This window comes from Macrobrachium nipponense, chromosome 41 (assembly GCF_015104395.2).
Source record: "Macrobrachium nipponense isolate FS-2020 chromosome 41, ASM1510439v2, whole genome shotgun sequence".
Lineage (NCBI taxonomy): Eukaryota > Metazoa > Arthropoda > Malacostraca > Decapoda > Palaemonidae > Macrobrachium > Macrobrachium nipponense.
The window spans coordinates 57,110,103-57,132,903 of record NC_061102.1 but is presented as its reverse complement, the minus strand read 5'-3'; the positions used below and the strand labels follow the sequence as shown (position 1 = coordinate 57,132,903).

At 35.8% G+C, this 22,801-nt stretch overlaps 1 protein-coding gene across 5 annotated transcripts in view; it reads right to left on the bottom strand.

The window, feature by feature from the left end:
- The window catches only part of LOC135212781 (serine-rich adhesin for platelets-like), a 348,735-nt gene that overhangs the window by 32,305 nt on the left and 293,629 nt on the right, over nucleotides 1–22,801 (bottom strand). For all 5 annotated transcript variants that reach the window (XM_064246553.1, XM_064246555.1, XM_064246556.1 and 2 more), the window contains one exon: nucleotides 3,909–4,152. In XM_064246553.1, coding sequence (XP_064102623.1) covers nucleotides 3,909–4,152 — 244 coding nt within the window. The remainder of the gene's footprint in view (nucleotides 1–3,908; nucleotides 4,153–22,801) is intronic.

Here is a 22,801-nt window from a genome sequence, read left to right as displayed (position 1 = left end):
AGAATTTAATTTCATACAAAAAATCGGCAACCCAATGGAGTTTGCTATTCCTCAGAAGTTAATGAAAAAGAACTACGTAGTTTTTAGCGTGAGATAAGATCGAAACGGCTGATCTAACTACATTTTATTTCCGTATTCCATAATACCTGTAAATATCGCAGGTATATGATTTTGTAATATATTTTTAATATCGTGCTCATGTAGATGAAATGTAATATTTTTCTAATAAAAGATAAAAAAAAGTATAAAAAAAAAAAAAAAAAAAAGGCGACACCTTTCACACCCAAACGTCTTCTTCCACCTGGATGATGCCCGCGTGCCCGCGCGCGCTCACCTGACCCACGGAAACGTTCCAATGACCCAGTCAGAAATCAACAGATAATTGCAGGACGCTTCCCTCTTTCATTTACGACCAGAAAATGACAGTCACAACTCACACAGAGATAAAAAAAAGAAAACAGGAGACGGCGAGTGATTAACATCTCAAGTCACAACCGCAAGATCACCTCTGATTCCAAATAGAAAAAAAAAAATGGAATTATGAATGTAATTGACCCGAAGCCCCTTCTGACGGAAATGCCCCTTTAATGGAGGCGGAGAGCCCGAACGGAGAGGAGGAATCAGCAGATAACAGAAGGAAGACGAGACAAGGAAGAGGTCGAGAGCCCGTAGCAGGAAGCAGAGAGAATAGGGAGCGTCTGTGGAGCAGCAGACAACTGCTAGAAAACCAACAGGAAAAGTTAGTGTAATAAGTTAAGTCTACCTTAGTTTAACGAGACCACTGGGCTGATGAACAGCTCTCCTAGGGCTGGTCCGACGGATCAGATATTTTTACGTGGCTAGGGACCAACTGGTTACTTAGCAACGGGACCTACAGCTTCTTGTGCGATCCGAACCACATCGAGAAATGAATTTCTATCACTAGAAATAAATTCCTCACATTTTCACTTCGGCAGAGCGAAGAATCGCACCGGATCGTGAGATCGGTAGTCGAACATGTAACCGACTCGTCCAACAAGGAACTTAATGTAATAAAGCGGTATTAAAAAGAATATCGATGCACAGCAGAGAGGAGGTAAAGTTGGACAGAGCAGCAGAAGGAAAACAAACAGAAAAATCAGCAACAGATCTGCGAAGGAGACGAAATCGATGATGAACAAATATATAAATAAGTATATTTAAAAATATCGATATTCCAGCTGGAATGTTAAAAAAGAGAGAGAATAATGAATGCTAATAGAAGAAAATTCATATAGGCAGGAGACCCACATCAAGCTAAAAAAACGAAACTTGAATAGGAAGAGAAGAGAAAGAAAGAAAGAAGAGAAACTAAGGCCCTTCAACTCATCTCTTCATAAGGCAATAAACATTCCTTTTAATCTTATCTTTTCATACGAGTCTTCCTGAGAAAAACTGGAGAATAAAATTGCCCCACATTAAATGATGTGGAAAAAATGGTTCTAATTAGCCAATTACCTGTACGACATTCCTTTCTACACACACACACACACACACACAGAAAGAAAGAGAAAGAGAGAACAGCACAGGTTTCATCAAAAGAATATTTTTTACTCTATAGTTGACGAACCAGGAAAAATTACACTAGGCTTCAGACAAGTATAACGAATAACGGCTTATCGGAAATCAAAGTAAAATTTTTATGGTTCTGATACAAAAATAAAAGAGCCTATTAGAAAATAAAGTAAAATCTTAATGGTTAAAGAGGTTTGTTACAGTATATCTAAAATATCTGATGTACAGACGCTTAATAAGAAAATTCAATTGGAAATAAGTAAAAAATGAATAAATAAATAAATAAATAAGTAGTTATCTTGAATTTTTTTTCGGAATAGTTTTACCGGACTAAATTTTATAAGCAGTTTTGCCACACCTACGACGGGTCGGTGGGGAAGACGATATTTGATTAGATAGGGTCATGTATCTACGAAATCTCTAAAATTATTATCCTTACGTAAAGAAGAATAACTGTTAACATTACTAAGTTTTCATATCATACATTTAGAACCACTAACAGCTATTCATAAAGCAAAACAAAAGAGCGCCGTAAGAGAGAAGTAATTAAAATGGAAACTAACTGTACAGTCATAAAGACACTGAGATGGTAATAATAACAGCAACTGCGGCAAGATTCTATTTAATGGTAATTTATGACAAGAATCATTTCTAGAGAAATTACCGCTTTCTGCAAACGCGCTTACAAAGGAGAAACAAACTTCCGTAGTGATGTCATCTCTAGTCCAGTACTCATGACATCATATATGCCTCGCATTTTATTATTCTTTGTTTGCCAGAACGGATGTTGACCTGCCATTGGTGATAAAATCAAACGCAAACAATTAAGTATGAGAAGTTTCATCGTGTAAAGCTGCTTTGTCATTTCTTGTTTTTTTCCCCTTTTTTGTGGTTGATGTTCTTGATATAATTTCTTTTCTTTTATTAGAAAAATATTACATATCATTTACATAAGTAAGATGTTACTAAATATTACAAAAATATATACCTACAATATTTACAAATTACCATGGATTTTTTTTATTATTAACTAGGCTTTGAATAATTTTTTTAAACACTAGATAATAATTGTAGTATTACTTACAAAATTAACACTGGCTATGGGAGTAAACATTCTCCTTTTCCAGAAGCCGTGACAAAGCAGGTCTTATGGTCATGGAAACACAAGAGTTTGCTTTCTATTTGCCCTACCTTCTTCTTTTGTAAATAAATGTATTTGCCTTTCTAAGGTATGGAACGTTGATTAAAAGTTCGTCTAAAGGGGAGTGAGGCAACATCCATGTATAGTTCATAACTCCTATATCGAATCCAGGTAAAAATGTAACAAGAAAAAAAAGACAGAAAAAAAGTAACAGAAAAAAAAGTCACAATAATCTTTCCTAGATAAGTGACCTCCCAGGGTTTTAAACCGGTGTGTATCCACTTTTGCTTCGTGTTTAGTACAGGCCCGTTGGGGATTTCCGTATAAACATAAACAAAAGACTGTAAATATCAAAATGCTAATGACCCCCAAGAAATATTGTGAATTTTTCCACCTGACTTCATTACCGGCCACCATAATTAATCTGACTTTTTCCTGACTTTTTCATAGCCAAAATGTGACTTTTTCCTGTGACTTTATTACCGGCCATATCAATAACTCTCCAAATGACTATGTAAGATAAATGAACATCTGAAGTGCCATCATATCAATTCAGTTCAGATGTTCATTTATCTTACATAACCATTTGGAGAGTTATTGAAGTGATATCATATCAATTCAAAACCAGCCCAAGAAGAGCCGTTATTAGGCTCAGAGGTCTGGATAAACTAATACTTTATAATAATAATAATCATATCAATTCAGGGACAGATCCCTCCCACTGTCGTCTGTCATGGGGGAAGATCGAACAATCTCTCCCTGGGAATGAACCCCTTTCCTTGTCATGGATTCAGATGTGAAAAGTTAATGTTTTTCTTTCTTCTCGAAAGAAAGCTTTCATTATTTTCCTTTGTTTTAATTTTAAAAAATAAACATTTCAAAGTTCATTTTACTATTCATTACATATACAGTATATGTAATTTATGTGCAAAATCAACAAATATATAGTCATAATATTTTTTATAGATTAATATACTTAAATTTACTATGCATATACATAAATAGGCACATACTCAGATTTTGTATATACATACCCATTACACATATATACCTACCAAAACCTATGACTCGCCTTTAAGGCTTTATTAATCATTCTTTGTCTGCATGACAATATTTGTTAAATTCTGGTAAATTTGATCAACTTTGATCAAATTCTGTTAAAATGATAAAATATTGTATATTTTCTTTAATAAAAATAAAAGAAAAAGAAAAAAAAAACAATCTGAAGACTAACCTTGGTGTCTGCTCTGCATTATCCTCGAGGGTGAGGTCTCCCCCAGCCTCCACGAGCAATCTGAGGACTCTCCTGGAACCTCGGTAGGCGGCGCCGTGGACTGGAGTGGCGCCGTTGGAACCACAGCGCCTGTTGGGATTGGCGCCGAGCTTCAGGAGGAGCGAGACGACCTCGTTGTCGCCGCCGAAGGCTGCGCAGAAAAGAGGCGTCTGGCCGTGGGAATTGACGCTCTCGATGTGGACGCCTGCAGGGAACAACAGAAGGAATGAGTTAAGAAAAAAAATTTATTGAAAATTTCAAAATTGGAGTTTGAGGCACATTCAAAAAAGGACAGGAGGAACACTACTGTAATTTTGATTTGTGACTATGTTGTTGGGATCTGGCTAGCCCACAAAGCAGGAATAAAAGATGAAAACAATGTTATAAGACGGTTTATAAAATCAAGGATAATAAAAAATAGATATACACTGATAAAATCTTATATGGGTAACTACAGAAAAATTTTAACAGTGAAATACACAGATTATTTGTATAATGTACACGCGAACATTTTTGTTAAATTCTGGTAAATTTAAGTCAACTTTGATAAAAAAAAGGAACAAACTTCAAGTAATACTAATAAAGCTGCAAAAATACTGCATATTTTCTCTAATAAAAAAATTAGTTAATGCAGAAAAATCTAGAACGCCATATTTAATCATGCCAGTAAATAATAATATCAAATAAAGGCAATAAATAACTCTTACTAAATCTAAATTTAAAACAACAATTAATTAGACAAATATAGGTAACTAATTAAATCTTTTAAAATATCTACGAAAGCTCATCTGGTCAGCAAAAGAAATAAAAATTAATCTCAGAAGAGCTTTGTAGGATCAGTGAGTGCGCTGTCCACCACCTTCTGTGAATGAACTGTCGTTCTTTTATGATTCAAAACGTAGCTTTCTTTGTGCAGACAACCTGGAAAGTCTGTGAATGGAACTCTGTCCTTGTTTGTTTGTATGGTGTTTTTACGTTGCATGGAACCAATGGTTATTTAGCAACGGGACCAACGGCTTTACGTGGCTTCCGAACCACGTCGAGAGTGAACTTCTATCACCAGAAATACACATCTCTCACTCCTCAATGGAATGGCCGAGAATCGAACACGCGACCACCGAGGTGGGACGCCAACACCATACCAACCACGCCACTGAGGCGTTTGGAACTCTGTCAGTGAACTTCTTTTATACATACAGTCTTCTCCGCTCTTGTTAACAACTTAAGACAACTAAATATTTTGCAAAAGCAAGAAAACATCAAGTATTTCGATAACCAAATTCAAAGTAAGCGCCTATATAGTTTGTTATTTATCTATCTTTTTTATTTATCTAGTTATTTCAGTTAGTATCATGAGACTATCAAAGGCAAGTCTTCATAGCCAGCAGGGATAAGGAATCGCTCCGGTGACATGACAGAAAAATATACATGTTTTTAATGAGCAGATATTTCAAGTTTATGAATGGAAGCAAACGTTACCACTAGAGTTTAAAAAATTAGAAATATGTTATAAAGGCTAACCAGCGCATGTGTAGAAAATACGAAATAAAAATTCGGTGATGAAATTGCTGCTACATTCTACACCTTAGATGAAGAAAGGAAAATTTTGAAGGATTTCAGAAATCCGTTGGATATTCTGAAACTAACGAAAAAAAAATTCCAATAGATCATAATCTCTAAATTGCTAACCGTGATTTTGAAGCACATTCGAAAATATGTAGGCACAGCGTTCAAAAAAAGGATAGGAGGAACACTGCTGTACTTTTGATTTGTGACTATGTTGTTGGGATCTGGCTAGGCCACAAAGCAGGAATAAAAGATGAAAACGATGGTATAAGACGGTTTATAAAATCAAGGAAAATAAAAAGTAGATATATACTGATAAAATCTTATATGGGTAACTACAGAAAAATAGTAACGTTGAAATACATAGATTATTTGCAAAATGTGCATGTGAAAATGTTGAGTTAAATTCTAGTAAATGTAAGTAAAATTTGATCAAAATTATGCACGTAATACTATTAAAACTAAAAATTTGTATATTTTTTCTAATAAAAGATAAACAAAAATTGATAGCCGTAAAGGAGCAAACCACGAAGACATTATATGATCGTAAATGACGGCAAAAGAATTTCGAATGATCCATGTACAAAAATGCATAATAGTGTAGAAGTGAGAAAGGAAAACACGTAACAAATGAGGTAGCAGAAAGGAAAAAAAAATGATAAACTAAACAACAGAGAACCCGCGAAATGACACAAAGATCTAGCGGGAATCCTTTCGTTGGAACTTGAACAAGGAAGGTGTCAGTCACCCGGAGGACACATCAGACAAAGAAAATCATATGATCTGACACCAAGATTAGGATATCCTCCTCTGATATTCTTAGTTGAAAAAATGTAGCAAAAATACGGAGAAATAAATTAATATATTTTCATATATATAAACCCCACGAGAGGACAAAATTATTATCAAATAAAAAATTCCCCTTCGGTTTACATGTATGAAATTATATTAATTCCGAGGTAGAGCGAATTACACATTAAAGGACATTTTCAGCTCGAATAATTTATATGAATCACGGTGATGTGATAAAAATTCATATATATATATATATATATATATATATATATATATATATATATATATATATATATTCAAATAGTAATTTCCATAAAAGCACCTCCCCCTGAAGGAAGCGGAGGTGGAACGTATCAATGGCCTCTTCTTTGCTCCCACCAGAAAAGCCTTTATGAGTCACAGGTAATAATAGCATCACCTGCCTCTTCCGGTGACGCAATCAATTGCTCACACGAGCAAGCTAACTCGTACACCAGCATGAGCATTAAGGCGTCTATTCCAATTCCATTGTTTAATGAAGCCAAGTATTACTTCATAAGTTTCCACAGACTTCATGCGTCGAACAGATGTTGTCCTAATCAGACACTATCTTTTTCAAACACTTTTTTTATTTTATTATAAAAATAACATCTCCATATACAATATTACATACAATCAGTTAATAGTGCTAACAATATTTTGGCAAATTTTATGATCATGCGTGTACACAAAAGAATTATAATGACATTCAAGTACTATTACAATTATGTACAAAATCATCACACCAAATGCTATCACAAGGTACTCAGAAAGTAGCAATATATTATATACAAAACACAAAGGTCGTTGACATCGTAACTGTTGTTATTCAGTTGCCAAAGAATGCAAAAATAGAACTGGCTTCAATCAAGGGTGGAGAAAACATTCCCATCCTCTCATCAAGGTTTTTGTAATATTCTGTAACATCTTACTTACGTAAATGATATGTATCATTTTCCTAATAAAAAAAAACTTCCATCTTCCAATGATGACCTGGGAATGTAAATTACATTTAGGAATTTTCGTTAAGCCAATCAATTAAAAGCCAGTTGCTCACCGAGAATCTGTGGACATCGGGGGAATTTTTAAAGTACTAGGCAGTCAAACAAGGCGTGATCCGACCTCCAGCTTACTCGGAACGCGTGCAAGAGTTTCCCCTCACGCATAAGTTGTAAACATTATGTTCCTAACTTTTATTGTAAATTAAAACTTGCTAAAACTTATGGTCATATAGAATTGTTTCAACAGCGAAAATAAAAATAAAAACATATTTTATTAGAAATAATTGTTCTGTGCTGTTTAATATACACATTATTTATTTTTCACATTTCCATTCTAATAAATAAATAATAAAAATCCTGACTTAAGATTCCTGTATTTTTAACTCTATGTGAAACACCTTTTTCAGACCTTTTTAGGCTCTCCCATAGACCTTTCCTACACCCCTCCCCCAACACGAACAACAAAAGAAAGTAAGCAAAAATTGAACAACAAAAATAACAATAACAGTAATGGGAGAGAGGACAGGAAACAATGACGACGATGAACTGTCCACGTGGTATTTTTTTTTCTTTTGTGTTGAAAGGGGGGGGGAGGGGGGATAGAGCAAATGAATGAACGGGTGTCTACCTCACACTGGGAACACGGAGAAAGAAAGAATCATCCTCTTGGGTCACTTAGCTTTATTTTCGCTGATTAAAACGAGGCTTTTTTTGTTTTTGTTTATCAGGTATGAAAAAGATATGGCATTAAATCAATGCAGTCATAAACGTATTTGTCTGATCCTATTATTATCGGGCGGCGGCGTATTACTCTCTCTCTCTCTCTCCTCTCTCTCTCTCTCTCTCTCGCTCTTGCCCCGCCCCACGCTCCACCCTGCTTTACCGATCTTAGTGTTAATAATAATAATAATAATAATAATAATAATAATAATTAAAGATGGACTCCTAAGAATGCAGGATGCAACCCGGAACCCCACACAATAAAATCCGCCCAGTCTAATAGGATGACTGTGATAGACCAGAAAAAAATTATAATAAATAAACTTACAAAATAATATAATAAATTAATAATAATAATATAATAATATAATAATATTATATTATTATTATTATTATTATTATTGATTATTATTAATAAAATAATAATAATAATAATAATAATAATAATAATAATAACAATAATAATAATGAATAATTAATTAATTAATTATTATTTTATTTATTATTATTATATTATTATTATATTATTATTATTATTATTATTATATTATTATTAATAATAATAATAATCAATAATATATTAAAATAATAATAATAATAATAATAATAATAATAACAATAAATCCAATAAAATTAATAATAATAATATATTTTATTTCAAAACTCAATGCCGAGACAATAACACAACACAATCTAGATATGAGATAACAAAATGAAAACAAGATAATCGGAAATATCCACACATATCATCTAGACTCTAAAGGATAAGAGCACAGGTAGCTTTTGAAAACCGCACATTACAGGATTAAAAATTTTGTTTAGGGAGGTTTGTTAACCATAAGAAATAGGAAAATATAGGTTATAATAAAGTTGACATGCCTCCGTTCATACCTATAGCTGAATTAATCGTCCATCACAAGAACTTCTTTAACGCCACGCTAACAGATTCTTCAGTATTAACTAACTTGGTATTCACGACTGGCTGCCCAAAACCTTGTTTCAGGGGCATTCACAGATACATACATAACATACCATACAATCATACATACATACATAACATACATACATACATACATACACATACATACATACATAACTACATACAACATACATACATACACACATATATATATATATTATATATATATATATATATATCAAGTATGAAAAGCCCATTAAAACACTGTGGTTTAAAGTTAAGGACTATATTTCGGTGGACTTACTTCCATCCTTATCAAGAAATAAGGGTAGAAGGTTGTCCACCGAAATATAGTCCTTTGCTTTAAACCACAGTGTTTTAATGGGCCGTTTATTCTTGAGACGTATCCTGTTTTAATAGAATTCATTTATATATATATATACACACACACATATATATTATACATATATATATATATATATATATATATATATATATATGTATTGTACTTTAAGCTTCTTTCCCCCCTTACATTTGCATACTGTACTACTATGCGACTGCAACGAACCATTACTGGGTTAATGCAAAACAAGCAACAGAGGTGTACCAACTGACTCTTTTCTGTTCGAACGAGTTTCATTATCCTTTCTCTTACTTCACTGCTTCTGAAAAACCTTTGCTGATTTCCCATGAGACTGGTTCTATTCTTTTCCGCCCGAAAAGCCAAGTTCTTTCAATTTTTTATCTTTATCTTTTTATTAGAGAAAATATACAATATTTAACAGTTTTAATAGTATTGCATGCAGAATTTTATCAAAGCTGACTTATAATTACCACAATTTAAGAAAAATTTTCGAGCGTACATTTTACATATAATTTACGTATTTCACTGTTAATATTTGTCTGCAGTTACCCATATAAGATTTTATCAGTAAACATCTATTTTATATTATCGGTAAGTGCAGGACGAACATTCTTCAGAGAGACGCTAGACGCAAACAACCTTTACCGTAAAAATGAGTGCTAGAGTAAAAAAGCAGTACACTCAATTAAGCAGTAATGACAGCCACAACCCGTCATCTCTAATAACAGGCTCAAGGTTATTTCAAAATAAGGAGGAAGAGGTGGGAGACCCTATTGAGACTTCCTTCATTATATCAGCAATTATCAAATTACTCCTTCGACTACATGGAAGCGACCTGTATGGCAGAAATACCGAAACAAGATTATGTAAAAGTTTGCTTAGGAATGGTAAATGCATATGATTTGGTGGATGACTTCGTCAGCAAAAACGATGATGGTGTTTCTTAAAAACCAACTTTTGTTTCTGTAATGTCACTATCGGGGGGTCATATACAGTATTTCGGGTTCATAAATATCATGCAAGCTATCTTTCTCTCTCTCTCTCTCTCTCTCTCTCTCTCTCTCTCTCTCTCTCTCTCTCTCTCTCTCTCTCTAATAGGGTAGGCAATCATTCGCTAATAGGTCTAGGCAATCATGTTAACTTAATAGTTCTGGTATTAAAAAGAAGTCATTCATATATGTATATTATGTATGAACAACATCAACTGAGATCTTACCTTTCAAGTGTATCATTACAGGCCTTGAGACAGACTAAGTAAGCGGTAGAGCGACCAGATTGTATATGTATGTATGTATGTATGTACATAGTAAATGTAAGTATACTGATGTATATAAAATATTATGACTATATATTTGTTGATTTTGTACATAAATTGCATATACTGTATATGTATTGAATTGTAAAATGAACTTTAAAATGTATTTTTTAAATAAAAAAAGATTGCAAATTCTACATTCTGATCGTCTTGTTTTGTAATCTTCATAAAATTCTGAATGTATTTCTGTTAAAATGGTAAAATATTGTATATTTTCCCTAATAAAAGATAAAAAAAAAAAGATTTCTGATCTTTCAAATAATGACAAACGTGTAATAGATATATATATATATATATATATATATGATATATGTATCTATATATATATAGATATATATATACATATATATACGTATATATATACGTATACTATATATATATATATATATATATATATATATATATATATATATATACACACATTGACAGTCTGTGAGAGAGAGAGAGGGAGATTTTTGAGAGAGAGAGAGAGACGAGAGAGAGAGAGAGAGAGAGAGAGAGAGAGAGAGTTTCTTTAGGGCTTAAAGAAAAAGCGCAGATGATTCCTTCATATTTTCCCAACGTACTTACAGTTTGCATAAACCCTTAAGGCGACGCCTTTTTACAAGAAACGGAAGCCAGCAGCTCAAAACTGCACTTTCCCAGCGCAAAAGACAGCTGTTGGTCCTATGTCATTTCTGAGAGAGAGAGAGAGAGAGAAGAGAGAGAGAGAGAGAGAGAGAGAGAGAGAGAGAGAGAAGGCTTACGAGTTAAAGAAGAACAGAGTTCAATGCAATTATTCTTACCTCTTAATAACATAACAGATACAAAATCAATAGAAAAAAATATATACTGAGAAAATATCTAGTAACCAAACAAGATATTGAAAATGTGTGGTGTAACACAAACTGCAAAGGGAGACAGAAAAGGACATAAACGTCTGAAACACCTTCAATGGGGATAATTGCAAAATGAATGCTGCCGTCTCCCAAGGCTGAAACCCCGATTGCATAATCCACTAAAAGAAGAATGAAACAACAAAGATAATGATAATTGATTTATAATAACGGAACGCCAATCATGTTAAGAAGAAGAACAAGCACCAACATCAACCGTAGCATATATTACCGTGGACGCTAGAAATGTGTATACACAAATTTACAAAACGAAAAAAGTAAAAAATGTGCCGAAGAAAATCGAGTTTTCTGTACAGCGTATAACGCTGTATGAAACACGGCCCATGAAACTTCCAGCCACGGCCAGGTGGTGGCCTGTTCTGTAGTGTTGCCAAACTCGTGATCATGGCAAACTTTAAATCTAAATGAAATAAAAACTGCTGAGGCTAGAGGGCTGCAATTTGGTATGTTTGATGATTGGAGGGTGGATGATCAACATACCAATTTGCAGCCCTCTAGCCTCAGTAGTTATCAAGATCTGAGGGTAAACAGAAAAAGTGCGGACAGAAAACTAGAAAAAAAAATAAAAAAGATACAATCAAGATTCACTGTTTGCAAACACTAACAGAAGAACGCAAGAGGCAATCTGGTATCCTTTCATGGCCTATAAAACCGAGGGTCTTCGACATAAAAAGAGGAGAAACTGTTCGCAGTGGGGCGGCATTTATCACAGAGAGCGTGAATCAGAGCCTACCAGACAGCGTAACCGTCGAGGTGAGAACATCGTTGGCCTTGGAGTCGACAGGAGACGGAGGGAAATGACGACGAGATGAACGGGAAATTATGGGAATGGAACCAGATCCTGAATAATAACAGAAATATAAGAGGACGTGAATGGCGCATTTCCCGTTAGACTCAAAATTCGTTGCAATCTAGTACACAAAACTCGTGGATGACGCTTCAGGTACGCGGTCTCTTCTTTTTTTTTATGTTTATCATTATCAATTCCTCTTCTGTCACTACGAAAGCTATTGAAAATGACGAATGGAAAACACTTAACCTTTCACCTCGGCTTTAAGCGATGGGTTTTTCTCACGGCGATGAATGACAATTGACTTAAAAGAATATTCCCTTTTCACTGCAGTTGCAGTAACTATGTGGTATTATAGTTAATACACAGCATTTGCGTCTACCTCAGACGTTCTTTAAATGCAGTTGTCGCTGTGTTTATGTGTGCATATCCGGAGGTTATGGCGTTATCTACATCATTACAATTATGCATCATCCAAAGACGAAACATAATTATTGAAACTGCGTTTATTTCAACATGTTATTTGACATCACCATAAATGAAGTGAGAAGCATACAAAACAGCGGAGAGTAGTGATAATAATATGAGTCTTTAACTAATAATTTAACACTTTTACGTCGCCACCGTTAAATCTATGGTTTAAAGAAAAGTCTTTACTGATGATGAATAAGAAGCTAAATAGAATATCCGATTTTATTAAGTGCTAAAATAAAGAAGACTTATTAAGGAACCCTGAACCCTTGCTAGAAAAATATCTGGATGGAACATTGACAAAACGGGAGACTCAAATGATAGGCTTTGACTTTGTTGGTAAGAATAAAGTTCAAAGATTTGTAGTCAAAGATATGCGATATTTCACACAGAGTGGCTGTGATTACTTCAGTAATTATGAAAGCAAAGGTTCCCATGACATGAGGGCAATAATTACATACTGTGGAATACCCTAAGATTAGGGAGGGAAAATTACAAAATATACCTAGAAACCATTTTAGTTTCCAGTAACGATACTACAACTAACCCGAGACCTCGAATTCTGCTCCGAAAAATAATACAGAAAATTGTTTGCAGGAATTTCCTGTTCCAGCTTTGTAAACTCAAATTCCCACACTTCTGAAACTTGACCCTGCCTTGGCTGCTACCCTGTCACGCGACCTGGCCGGGGAATTCTGCCGAACTCTCCGCGACCTTTCACCAAGAAATAGCAAGAATAAATCTGGGTGAGGTTTCTGCTAGGATAGCATCCACCTCCTTCCATCAAAGAGAAAAAATTATTACAGAACATAAGTACAATAAAATACTGATTTTATTGTACTTAACTACAACTTGGTACTGAATTAGTTTTTCTTCGCTATCTCTACTTGCTCACTATGACTCAATATCACAGACAGAAACAGGGGTTGCAGTTACCCCTAAGAACAACGCTCGTTCAGAAATAGAAATCCCTTTAGATGAGAACAAGTAGGGAAAGAGGAAAATTCTGCCATCAACAGATAATGCGTGTATTAGCAGGACGTGTCCTTCCAAGGTCAACATCTTGAATTATGAAACCACAACTGTACTGGGATACGAAATATCGTATTAAAAGACTCAAGCAAGAAAGTACAGGAAATATTGAAAAATGAGCTGCCTCAACAGGGGTGAAAGACAGTCATCCATCCAAGATCTGAGATACAATAGAAGTTGGTTTAAAAAGTAACAACTCAGTCTCCCTGAATTCACGGTAGTAGGGACGTGAATTCCGAGATGTATACTAGTATTGAACCAACCCCGTTTTTTTTTTATTTGCTATGTCCCTAGGTTAGGTTGGGTTAAGTTAGGTTAGTTCAAAATTGTATTCTGGTCATAATTTGGGTGAGGAAAACATGATGAGACTGTTTTCAAGAAGATTCTATGATGTTTTTAAGATATTGGGTCGGTACTCTACTACAGTTCGGGAATATGCGTCAGGTACTTGGTTACAGTTCAGGAATATGCAATCGTGACCTCTTCCACACTTCTCCCTTTACGTACCACTACTGCATACTATAACGACCAGAGAAAGAAAGTGAAAACGCGCACCCAGCGTAGAATGACGTCATGTTTGCAGAACCATCGTAACATCCTCGAAAACAAAGGCAGCCCATCAGACGCCCATCCTGAGCACATAACGCCCAAGCCCCTTTTCCACCCCCATCGAGGATGAGGATGACGATGATGATGATGACGGTACGCCCGCAGATCAATTTCCGCTAATGGGATGCAAAAGGGGGGGGAGGGGGGGGGAGCCTTATGCAAATTTTATTACCAGCATCCGAGTCTGTGTGGCTGGGAAAGGGTGGCCGTGGAAAATGATGATTCTGAGCGGAAAATATCATCGAAGGTTACACATACGATTGCAATGACAAATGGGAAGAATATCCAAAAGCAAAATACAAAAATATCAATTAAAAAGAAGAAAAGGAAGTGACAGGGCTTGATTTAATATAAGTCCCTTAAATCTTATAACAATACCGGAAAAACAGGAAGGACTTTCTTCGCCCTCAAACGTTTTTCAATTTATTTATTTTATTATTTAATTAATTTATTTATTTTAATAGTTTATTTACTTATTTATTTTATTTTATTTTATTTATTTATTTATTTTATTTATTTATTTTCTTATTTTAATAGTTTATTTATTTATCTATTGTATTGTTATTTAATTTATTTATTTATTTTCCTTTTTTTTGTAGTGAAAGAGAGATTAGCCGGCGGTGAATCAAACAAGACGTTACGTGCTAAGGACAACTGACCTTCGACCTTGGGCTTAACAGCGCGAGATGACCGACCCTTTGGAGCGCAACAGCATTCAACATTGACATTGAAACGTCACTTAGCTCGTGGAATGAATAGAGGCTCTGTAACGGAATTCAATTGGTCGGACTTTTAACTTACAATAAGACGCTTCGGGTGCGACTCCAAAAGACCTTACTCAATGGCCTGACAACTATATCTTCCTTTCTTTGGCTCGTGAATGTCGCTCCGATTTTTAGCGTTTTGGATCTTAAGAGCATTATAATATGTCATACTTGAAGGATGGCGACCATAAGAATAGTGACACTCTTGAAGTCACTCGTCGTAAGCCATTGATTTGGAACTCTCTTTTCCTCTCCATTTTTCCTTATTTGTATAATATGTTTTTTTTTATTTTTTCTTAAGAGGCGGGTATCCCATCTTTCAAGAACCCTGAAACAAGTGTCAAAGTTAAGTATATCTTAGTTTTACCAGACCGATGAGCTGGTTAACAGCTCTCCTCGTACTGGCACGAAGGATAGATATTTTTACGTGGCTAGGAACCAATTGGTCACCTAGCAACGGGACCTACAGCTTACTGTGGGATCCGCACCACATTATACCGAGAAATCAATTTCTATCACCAGAAATAAATTCCTCTGATTCCGCGTTGGCAGAGCCGAGAATCGAACTTCAGACCACCGGGTTGGCAGCCGAGCGCGAAAACCACTCGTCCAACGAGGAACTGAAACAAGTGTCAAAATCGCAGTGCTGTAACAATCTCTGTTGAGTGTTATTTCCTTAATTAATATTCACAAAAAACTGACATGAAACTATAAGCACTTTCAATTAATGGAATAAGCGTTTTCCACAATGCTATAGCAAAACAATCTTTCGTTATCTCGATCAAAGTTCGCCTTCAGTTCTAAAGCATGACAATCACCTCGGTACCCTAAGAAAGTACCAAAAGGGAAACTAAATTTCCTTGTAGTTTTTAAGAGAAGAGTAATCTTCACATCCCTGTAGTTTTTTCAGTTTTTCTGCGACATAGAGAGAGAGAGAGAGAGAGAGAGAGAGAGAGAGAGAGTTTCTTTATTTAAATAATTCACTTTTTATATGTCTGCCCCAATAACAAACCGAACTGCGATGAAAGTCATTAAGTAAATAATATTAACAGCGAAATAACAATGATGGATAGATTTTGTGTGAGTTGCCATACTTAATTGCTAACTATAATTATAATCTGATAACACCTGAGGCGTTTATTCATTAACCCGCACAGTCCCACGAGCAAACACCTGCTACACGGAAATGCCAGCATGTTTGAAAGATAGGAACACTGCAAATGTATTATTAGCAGATTTTATATCTGGTATCTGGTATAGCTACGAATCTGGGTTTTCGTTAAATGATCCACACTTAATTGTTTTAATAAAAGAAAGTATATTCAGAAATAGGTATGTATTGCGTGATCATTTAAAAATATGTATTCTCTTTTTACACGTCGTTACTTGCTACAAATGTCCTTTAATATCTAATTCGCTCTACTCGGAACTGATATATTTTCAATATATGTACCAAAGGGGAATTTTTTAGTTGATAATAATTTCGTCCCCTCATGGGATCGAACCACCGTCCAACGAACAGGAACGAAATCAGGACGACATTGACGTTATCGACTCGGCTAAACAGTGAGGCTATAAGTTTATACCGATTTTGACCTTACAAATCACCGTCGAACTCGGTTTTTTCGTAATTAGAATCGATATGAAACCCTGTATACCATGTTAGCCAATTCGAACATTTGACGCACGTAGCCATATTATGAATAATTATCACAACACCGTGATTCATATAAATCATTCGAGCTACAAATGTCCTTTAATAAGTAATTCGCTCACTTCGGAATTGATATATTTTCTATATATGTACCGAATGGGAATTTTTTAATTGAGGGGACGAAACTTATTATCAACTAAAAAATTCCCCTTCGGTACATAGTATATGAAAAAATATCAATTCCAAGGTAGAGCGAATTAGATATTAAAGGACATTTGTAGCTCGAATGAATTATATGAATCACGGTGATGTGATAATTATTCATATATATATATATATATATATATATATATATATATATATATATATATGTGTGTGTGTGTGTGTGTGTGTGTATGTGTGTGAAATGAGTATGTATCTACAGTGTATAGGTATGGGTATATGTATGTATATAGATAGTAAATTCAAGTATGTTGAGCTATAAAAATTATAATTACATTTGTTGAATCTGTACATAAATTACATATATTGTATATGTATTGTATTGTAAAGTGACCTTTAAAGCGTATTTTTTTTTTCAATAAAAGAGAGAGAGAAAAAAAATGCCAGCATACAGCGAATAAAGCAAAGAATCGAGAACTCAAAATATTACGCACAAAGAGATAAAGTTTCAATATAGCAAGCTCAAACGTCACAGTTTATTCAAGGCGTTGCAATCTCTCTTAGTTTGTCACCTTAGACATTCACCGTTGCGAGTGTCTTGAATAGCATCATAACATAATGTAAACACTTTAGTGTAACGTTGCTGCTACGGATAAATGGATAACAAAGACGCCCAGTATCAGATATACTGATAAAATCTTATTGGGTAACTACAGAAAAATATTAACATTGAAATACATAGGTTTGTAAAATGTGCACGCTAAACTTTGTTAAATTCTGGTAAATTTAAGTCAACTTTGATAAAATTCTACGTGTAATGCTATTAAAACGGTAAAATATTGTATATATTTTCTCTAATAGCAGATAAAAAGACGTATCAGTCAAATATGTAGACTCTTGTGCCCTCTGAATGACCTAAAAATGTTCTTTGATGAAATGAATGTAATTTTATCATAATCTGTCTTTTTCTTCGATACTTTTCGTAAATTATTTCGTATGCGCAGGACATAAGAATAATTAAAAACGAATCATTCTTATCTGTGGTTTTAACTGGTTATCATTAAGGCGGAAGTAAAGTAACGGCGCAAATGCATTAATCAACTGCTATTAAACTAAATTTCAAAGGTTTCACGGTTTGGTGAATCTTTTCGGGACTTTTTTAAGCACTAAACTTTAATTAATCTTAACTTACATCGCTCCGAATTCCAATTTTATTTTTGCACCGCCAATGAATTTTTACTTACTATTCTCATAGGTTTACCATCTCAATTTATATCACCAATGCACATTTACTCATACCCTCCTGAGATCCTAATGTCCAACGAATTCCTCTTCTGATTTGCCCTACCAAAGAACTCCCATCTTCGACCCTCCAAATTTCCTCTGGATTTTCATTCTTATATGAAGAGCAATAAATCCCCTTTTTAGTTTTATGTAAAAGGAAACTATTGTGTCGGCTCTGTCTGTCTGTCCGTCGGTCCACCCTCAGATCTAAAATACCACTGAGGGTAGAGAGCTGCAAATTGTTATTTTGATCATCCACTCTCCAATCATCAAACATACCAAATTGCAACCTTCTAGCCTCCATGGTTTTTATTTTATTTAAGGTTAAAGTTAGCCATGGATCGTGCATCTGGCAGCGCTTTCCGGAGCCATGGGACGCAACCTCACTCTACAGCGTCTGGTAAGCAACTGGAGAGCTGACGATCATAGACTCATAGTTGATGGTTTTACACAGCATTATCTCTTTAAGTACCCATTTCGATTGTCATCCCAGCGAGTTCCCATTCTTATGTGGGTCCCCATTTAAGACGAAGCACTCATTTCAGAGGACACAATAGACCAGCCATTGCTAATACTAACAGTGTCTCAGCAGGAAACTTCTGCAGAAGGAACCTTGTCAATTCTGGCGCCTCCCTTGGAAACAAGACAGAAGGATGGCGGGACAACAACAAGAATTACCCGCGAAAAGTGGCGGTACTTCGACGCATTGTATGTTAATAGATTCCCTCGTTACTTACTACAATAATTTCGTCGAGGTGTTCGTGCGTACCGGGCTCACAGCTTCGGGTGTGTTCGTGAATCATAAAAAGATCTGAGAAGATTAACTAATATTCGCACCAAAAAAAAGTGCACGAAATCAAATTCTTAGGAAAACATGGATAATATAGTTAAAATGACAGGCACCTTAGAGGAACCTGTAGATTATCACCATTAAGTCAAGTAGTAGCTAAGCATTCCAATCATTAACATAATTACGTAAGACTCAATATTTTCTACTCAAGATAATGCTGAGAACTGTGATTGAATATTTATTAGCCTTAGGTACTAATGACATAAATGCACGCACTAAAATATTCGTCAATACACGTAAACACACACAATCATACAAACAAAAAATTTGCGGGCATATGGAAACGCTTACATATACGCGTGTGCGCTTACTAATGTTCGTCATCTACCGTGATAACGATACTTAACCAGCTTTCTTTGCCCTTCGTCAAAAATGTAGTATTTCCGGTAATTTTTCTGAGATCTGGAGTACGCCTGTAGCATACCTAACGATTTGAGAGAGAGAGAGAGAGAGAGAGAGAGAGAGAGAGAGAGAGAGAGAGAGAGAGAGAATAAGTATTTGAGGACTTCAACCTTGAGTCAGCCATCCGGCAAAAGGTTGGAAATAGCGTAGCGTCGTCGGGGTGAAAATCCTTCGGAAACCGCCTGAAAGGTTCTCCCAAGGAAAAGGATTGTTATCTGATAACCCAGGGCGCTCGCCCATCCGGATAAGCAACTGCCTTCATACAATCATGAGCCCGTAAATGACATCCTCAGTGGAGGACCAGCGTTATTAACAGGAGCCCTCCCGGTGAAGGACAGAGTCGTCAACGTTGCCAAAGGCAACGCTTGCAAGTCGCTTCAAGCTGAGCAACACTGCTCATTCCACATCTGGAGACAAATTAAATCATGTACTTGGTATTTATGAGCCTTAATCTTGAAATTTAATCATACTCATGATGCTCTATGTATCTGATGACCGGTATTAATGAGCTGAAGAGCTCAGAAAAAAAACTTGATTTATAATTAGTTTTGACAACTAGTTTTTATCTGGTTGAATGTGGTTTATAATAGAACATCTGTAATCTGGCTATTACATATGCATGGCTGGGAGAACTTGCCTCAAGTGTTAACGAGTAATATCTTGAATTTATCTATTCATTCTTTCTGCGCTTTGTTCGAGGTATGTGGATCAAGCAAGCTATCCAACCTACTGACACGGGTTGCATGATGCAGGTGACAATACACAAACATTGAAGGAATTTTTGGCTGAGGAACCGAAAATACAACGAACCCAGATCTTCCTCCATTACTGCAACTATCAACTTCCTCTACAATTTGCTAATAGGCGTATATACGTATATCGGCCGTGCGCACTTCGATACACGCAACTCTCTCTCAGGTTCAGTATCCTTAAGACTTAGAAAAGCAGGAATTTCCTTTTCATGGTCCTGTGACCCGAACCTGGACCAACAGGAAACCCTTCGGGTTGGATGAGTTCTGTCAGACAGCTGGCTAGTCTCATTATGCCTTGGAATGAGGTAGCACTGAAAATGAAGGAAATCTCGTTGGACTTCGCACGGCAAATCTTGTTGCTTTATCGCCCACTGAGCATATTAATGTATGAGTTCCTGTACTAAATGTCAGCTAGATCATGCGCTGAATTATGTGGGATTCCTCGGCTTTTAGTAACAAAGAACTTTCAGTTGACGATGGAAGAGCAAAAGTCTGTCCCATTTTATCTATTCTATTTGCAATAGTTTTTTCCTCTCTCTCTCTCTCTCTCTTTCTCTCTCTCTCTCTCTCTGAACTGATTAAGTGAAGCAGAAGTTGAGGCTCCCCGTGGTTCACCTTGAGAGGTTAATTGGCTTACCGTGATGCATGAGGGATAATGAATTCCATTCTCAACATATAAAGACCTTTGTTGCACTTTTGAAATAACAATTGAGTTTTTCGTACACAAATATTTTGAAAAGGAGCGGGGTTGGGGGAGCGGGGGGGGTGGGTGGGGGGGGGGGGGGGGGGGGGGGGGGGGGGGGGGGGGGGGGGGGGGGGGGGGGGGGGGGGGGGTGACCGGAAACATATCAACAATACAAGAGGACCTCAAGGCTGGTTTGATTTTCATTTATTGAATGGAAGCAGCGACTGAAAAGTTAAGGTTGCGAAAAAAAGTTCGTTGTGTTAAAAGAAAACTCCCCTGGGATATCCTTTCCTAGATTCACTTTAGTTTTTTAAATAGAATATTTGAAATGTCTCCAGGATTAAATTAATCTTTAGAATAAACTACCTTTTTTAATATTGGCAATGAATCCCCGGAGTCAGATAAGTAACAAAGTACATAAAAAGCACCGCACTTAGCAATTGAAGCGCCTGAATTCACAGAATGAAAATGCAGTTCTGACGAGTGATTGATTTATGGTTGCTAAATCTGGCGTTGCAACATCTACGCAGGTTACTGACTCCGCAGTTCCAACGAACGAAGGTTCAAAGCCTACAGGTGATTATCACTAGGATCATTCCATCCGAGACAAATTGCAGCAATCGCTGATTTCAGGATTATTTTCTCGAAATAATCTCCTTGACTCTCCCTTTTCAAACAAAACTGCCACCCAACCCCCACCCCCGCCTCCCCACCCCACCCCCCAACATCCTTTCCTTTTCCTGAGCCGCATGAAGGCACAAAATTATGCATCCGTCGGCCTTCGCACAGACTGAAGAAGACATTAAGCACATTGATGTTGGCCCTGTTTTGAGTTTTTGAAAGGTTTGTAGTTTTTGAAAGGCTTGTAATTTTTGAACGGCTTGAAAGGTTTGTGGATTTTGAAAGGTTTGTGGTTTTTGAAAGGCTTGAAGTTTTTATGAAATTATTTTATTAATTTAATATAGATTTTTTTCTTATTGATGGCAGTTTTAATTCCATTAGAAATCAAGTCTATTCGATTTTACCTATTTTAACAAACTCATTATTTACACCAATTCCATTTTCACTTACTGAATGACCCTATGGGTCTCAGTGCTTGGCTTTATGCCTGAATCACATATTCCATTCCAAGAACCGGAGAATAAAATCTATCTTTTAGTGATGATCATATTGTATGAGAAAAATGTCGTTGTATAAGAATAAGTGAAGCTTTGAAATCGACTCTCTGAGAGAATCTCACAGCAGCTCAAGAGGAAAAACAGAAAGAATTACGTACTCAATCTTATCAAATGTCCTATTTCAGAATGTACTGACTGCATACTGAAAGTGGTCATTTGCAACGGAAGTCTTTAACGGTTAGTTGTACGAAAGCCTGATAAGCCCTAAGTTCATCAGAATCGGAACCCTGAACTTATGTTTAACTTCTATAATTATAATAAACATGACGTAAAAAACTAAACAAACTAACATCAACAAAAAGAAATAAAGCCTGGAGCAGAACAATCTTTTGCGACTGTGAATAAAAGCTATATTTTTTTAAGATGTCAATCTGACAAAAACTGGAAAGAAAGGTAATATTGCCAAACTCAAAGACCCTCTGTTACGGTATGAGATTTTCTCTCATGGATACGAGGACTGTTTCCTATGGAGATCAATGACAGAATCGTGGATACTAAGGGAACACCTGGTAACGTCAGTGGACCCTTTAGCAAAATCATTCCTGTACATTCAAACCAACAGACTCGGTATAGACACCTGACTGACTGAATTAACGAGTCCAAACTGAGTAAAGATAGAAGTCCAGG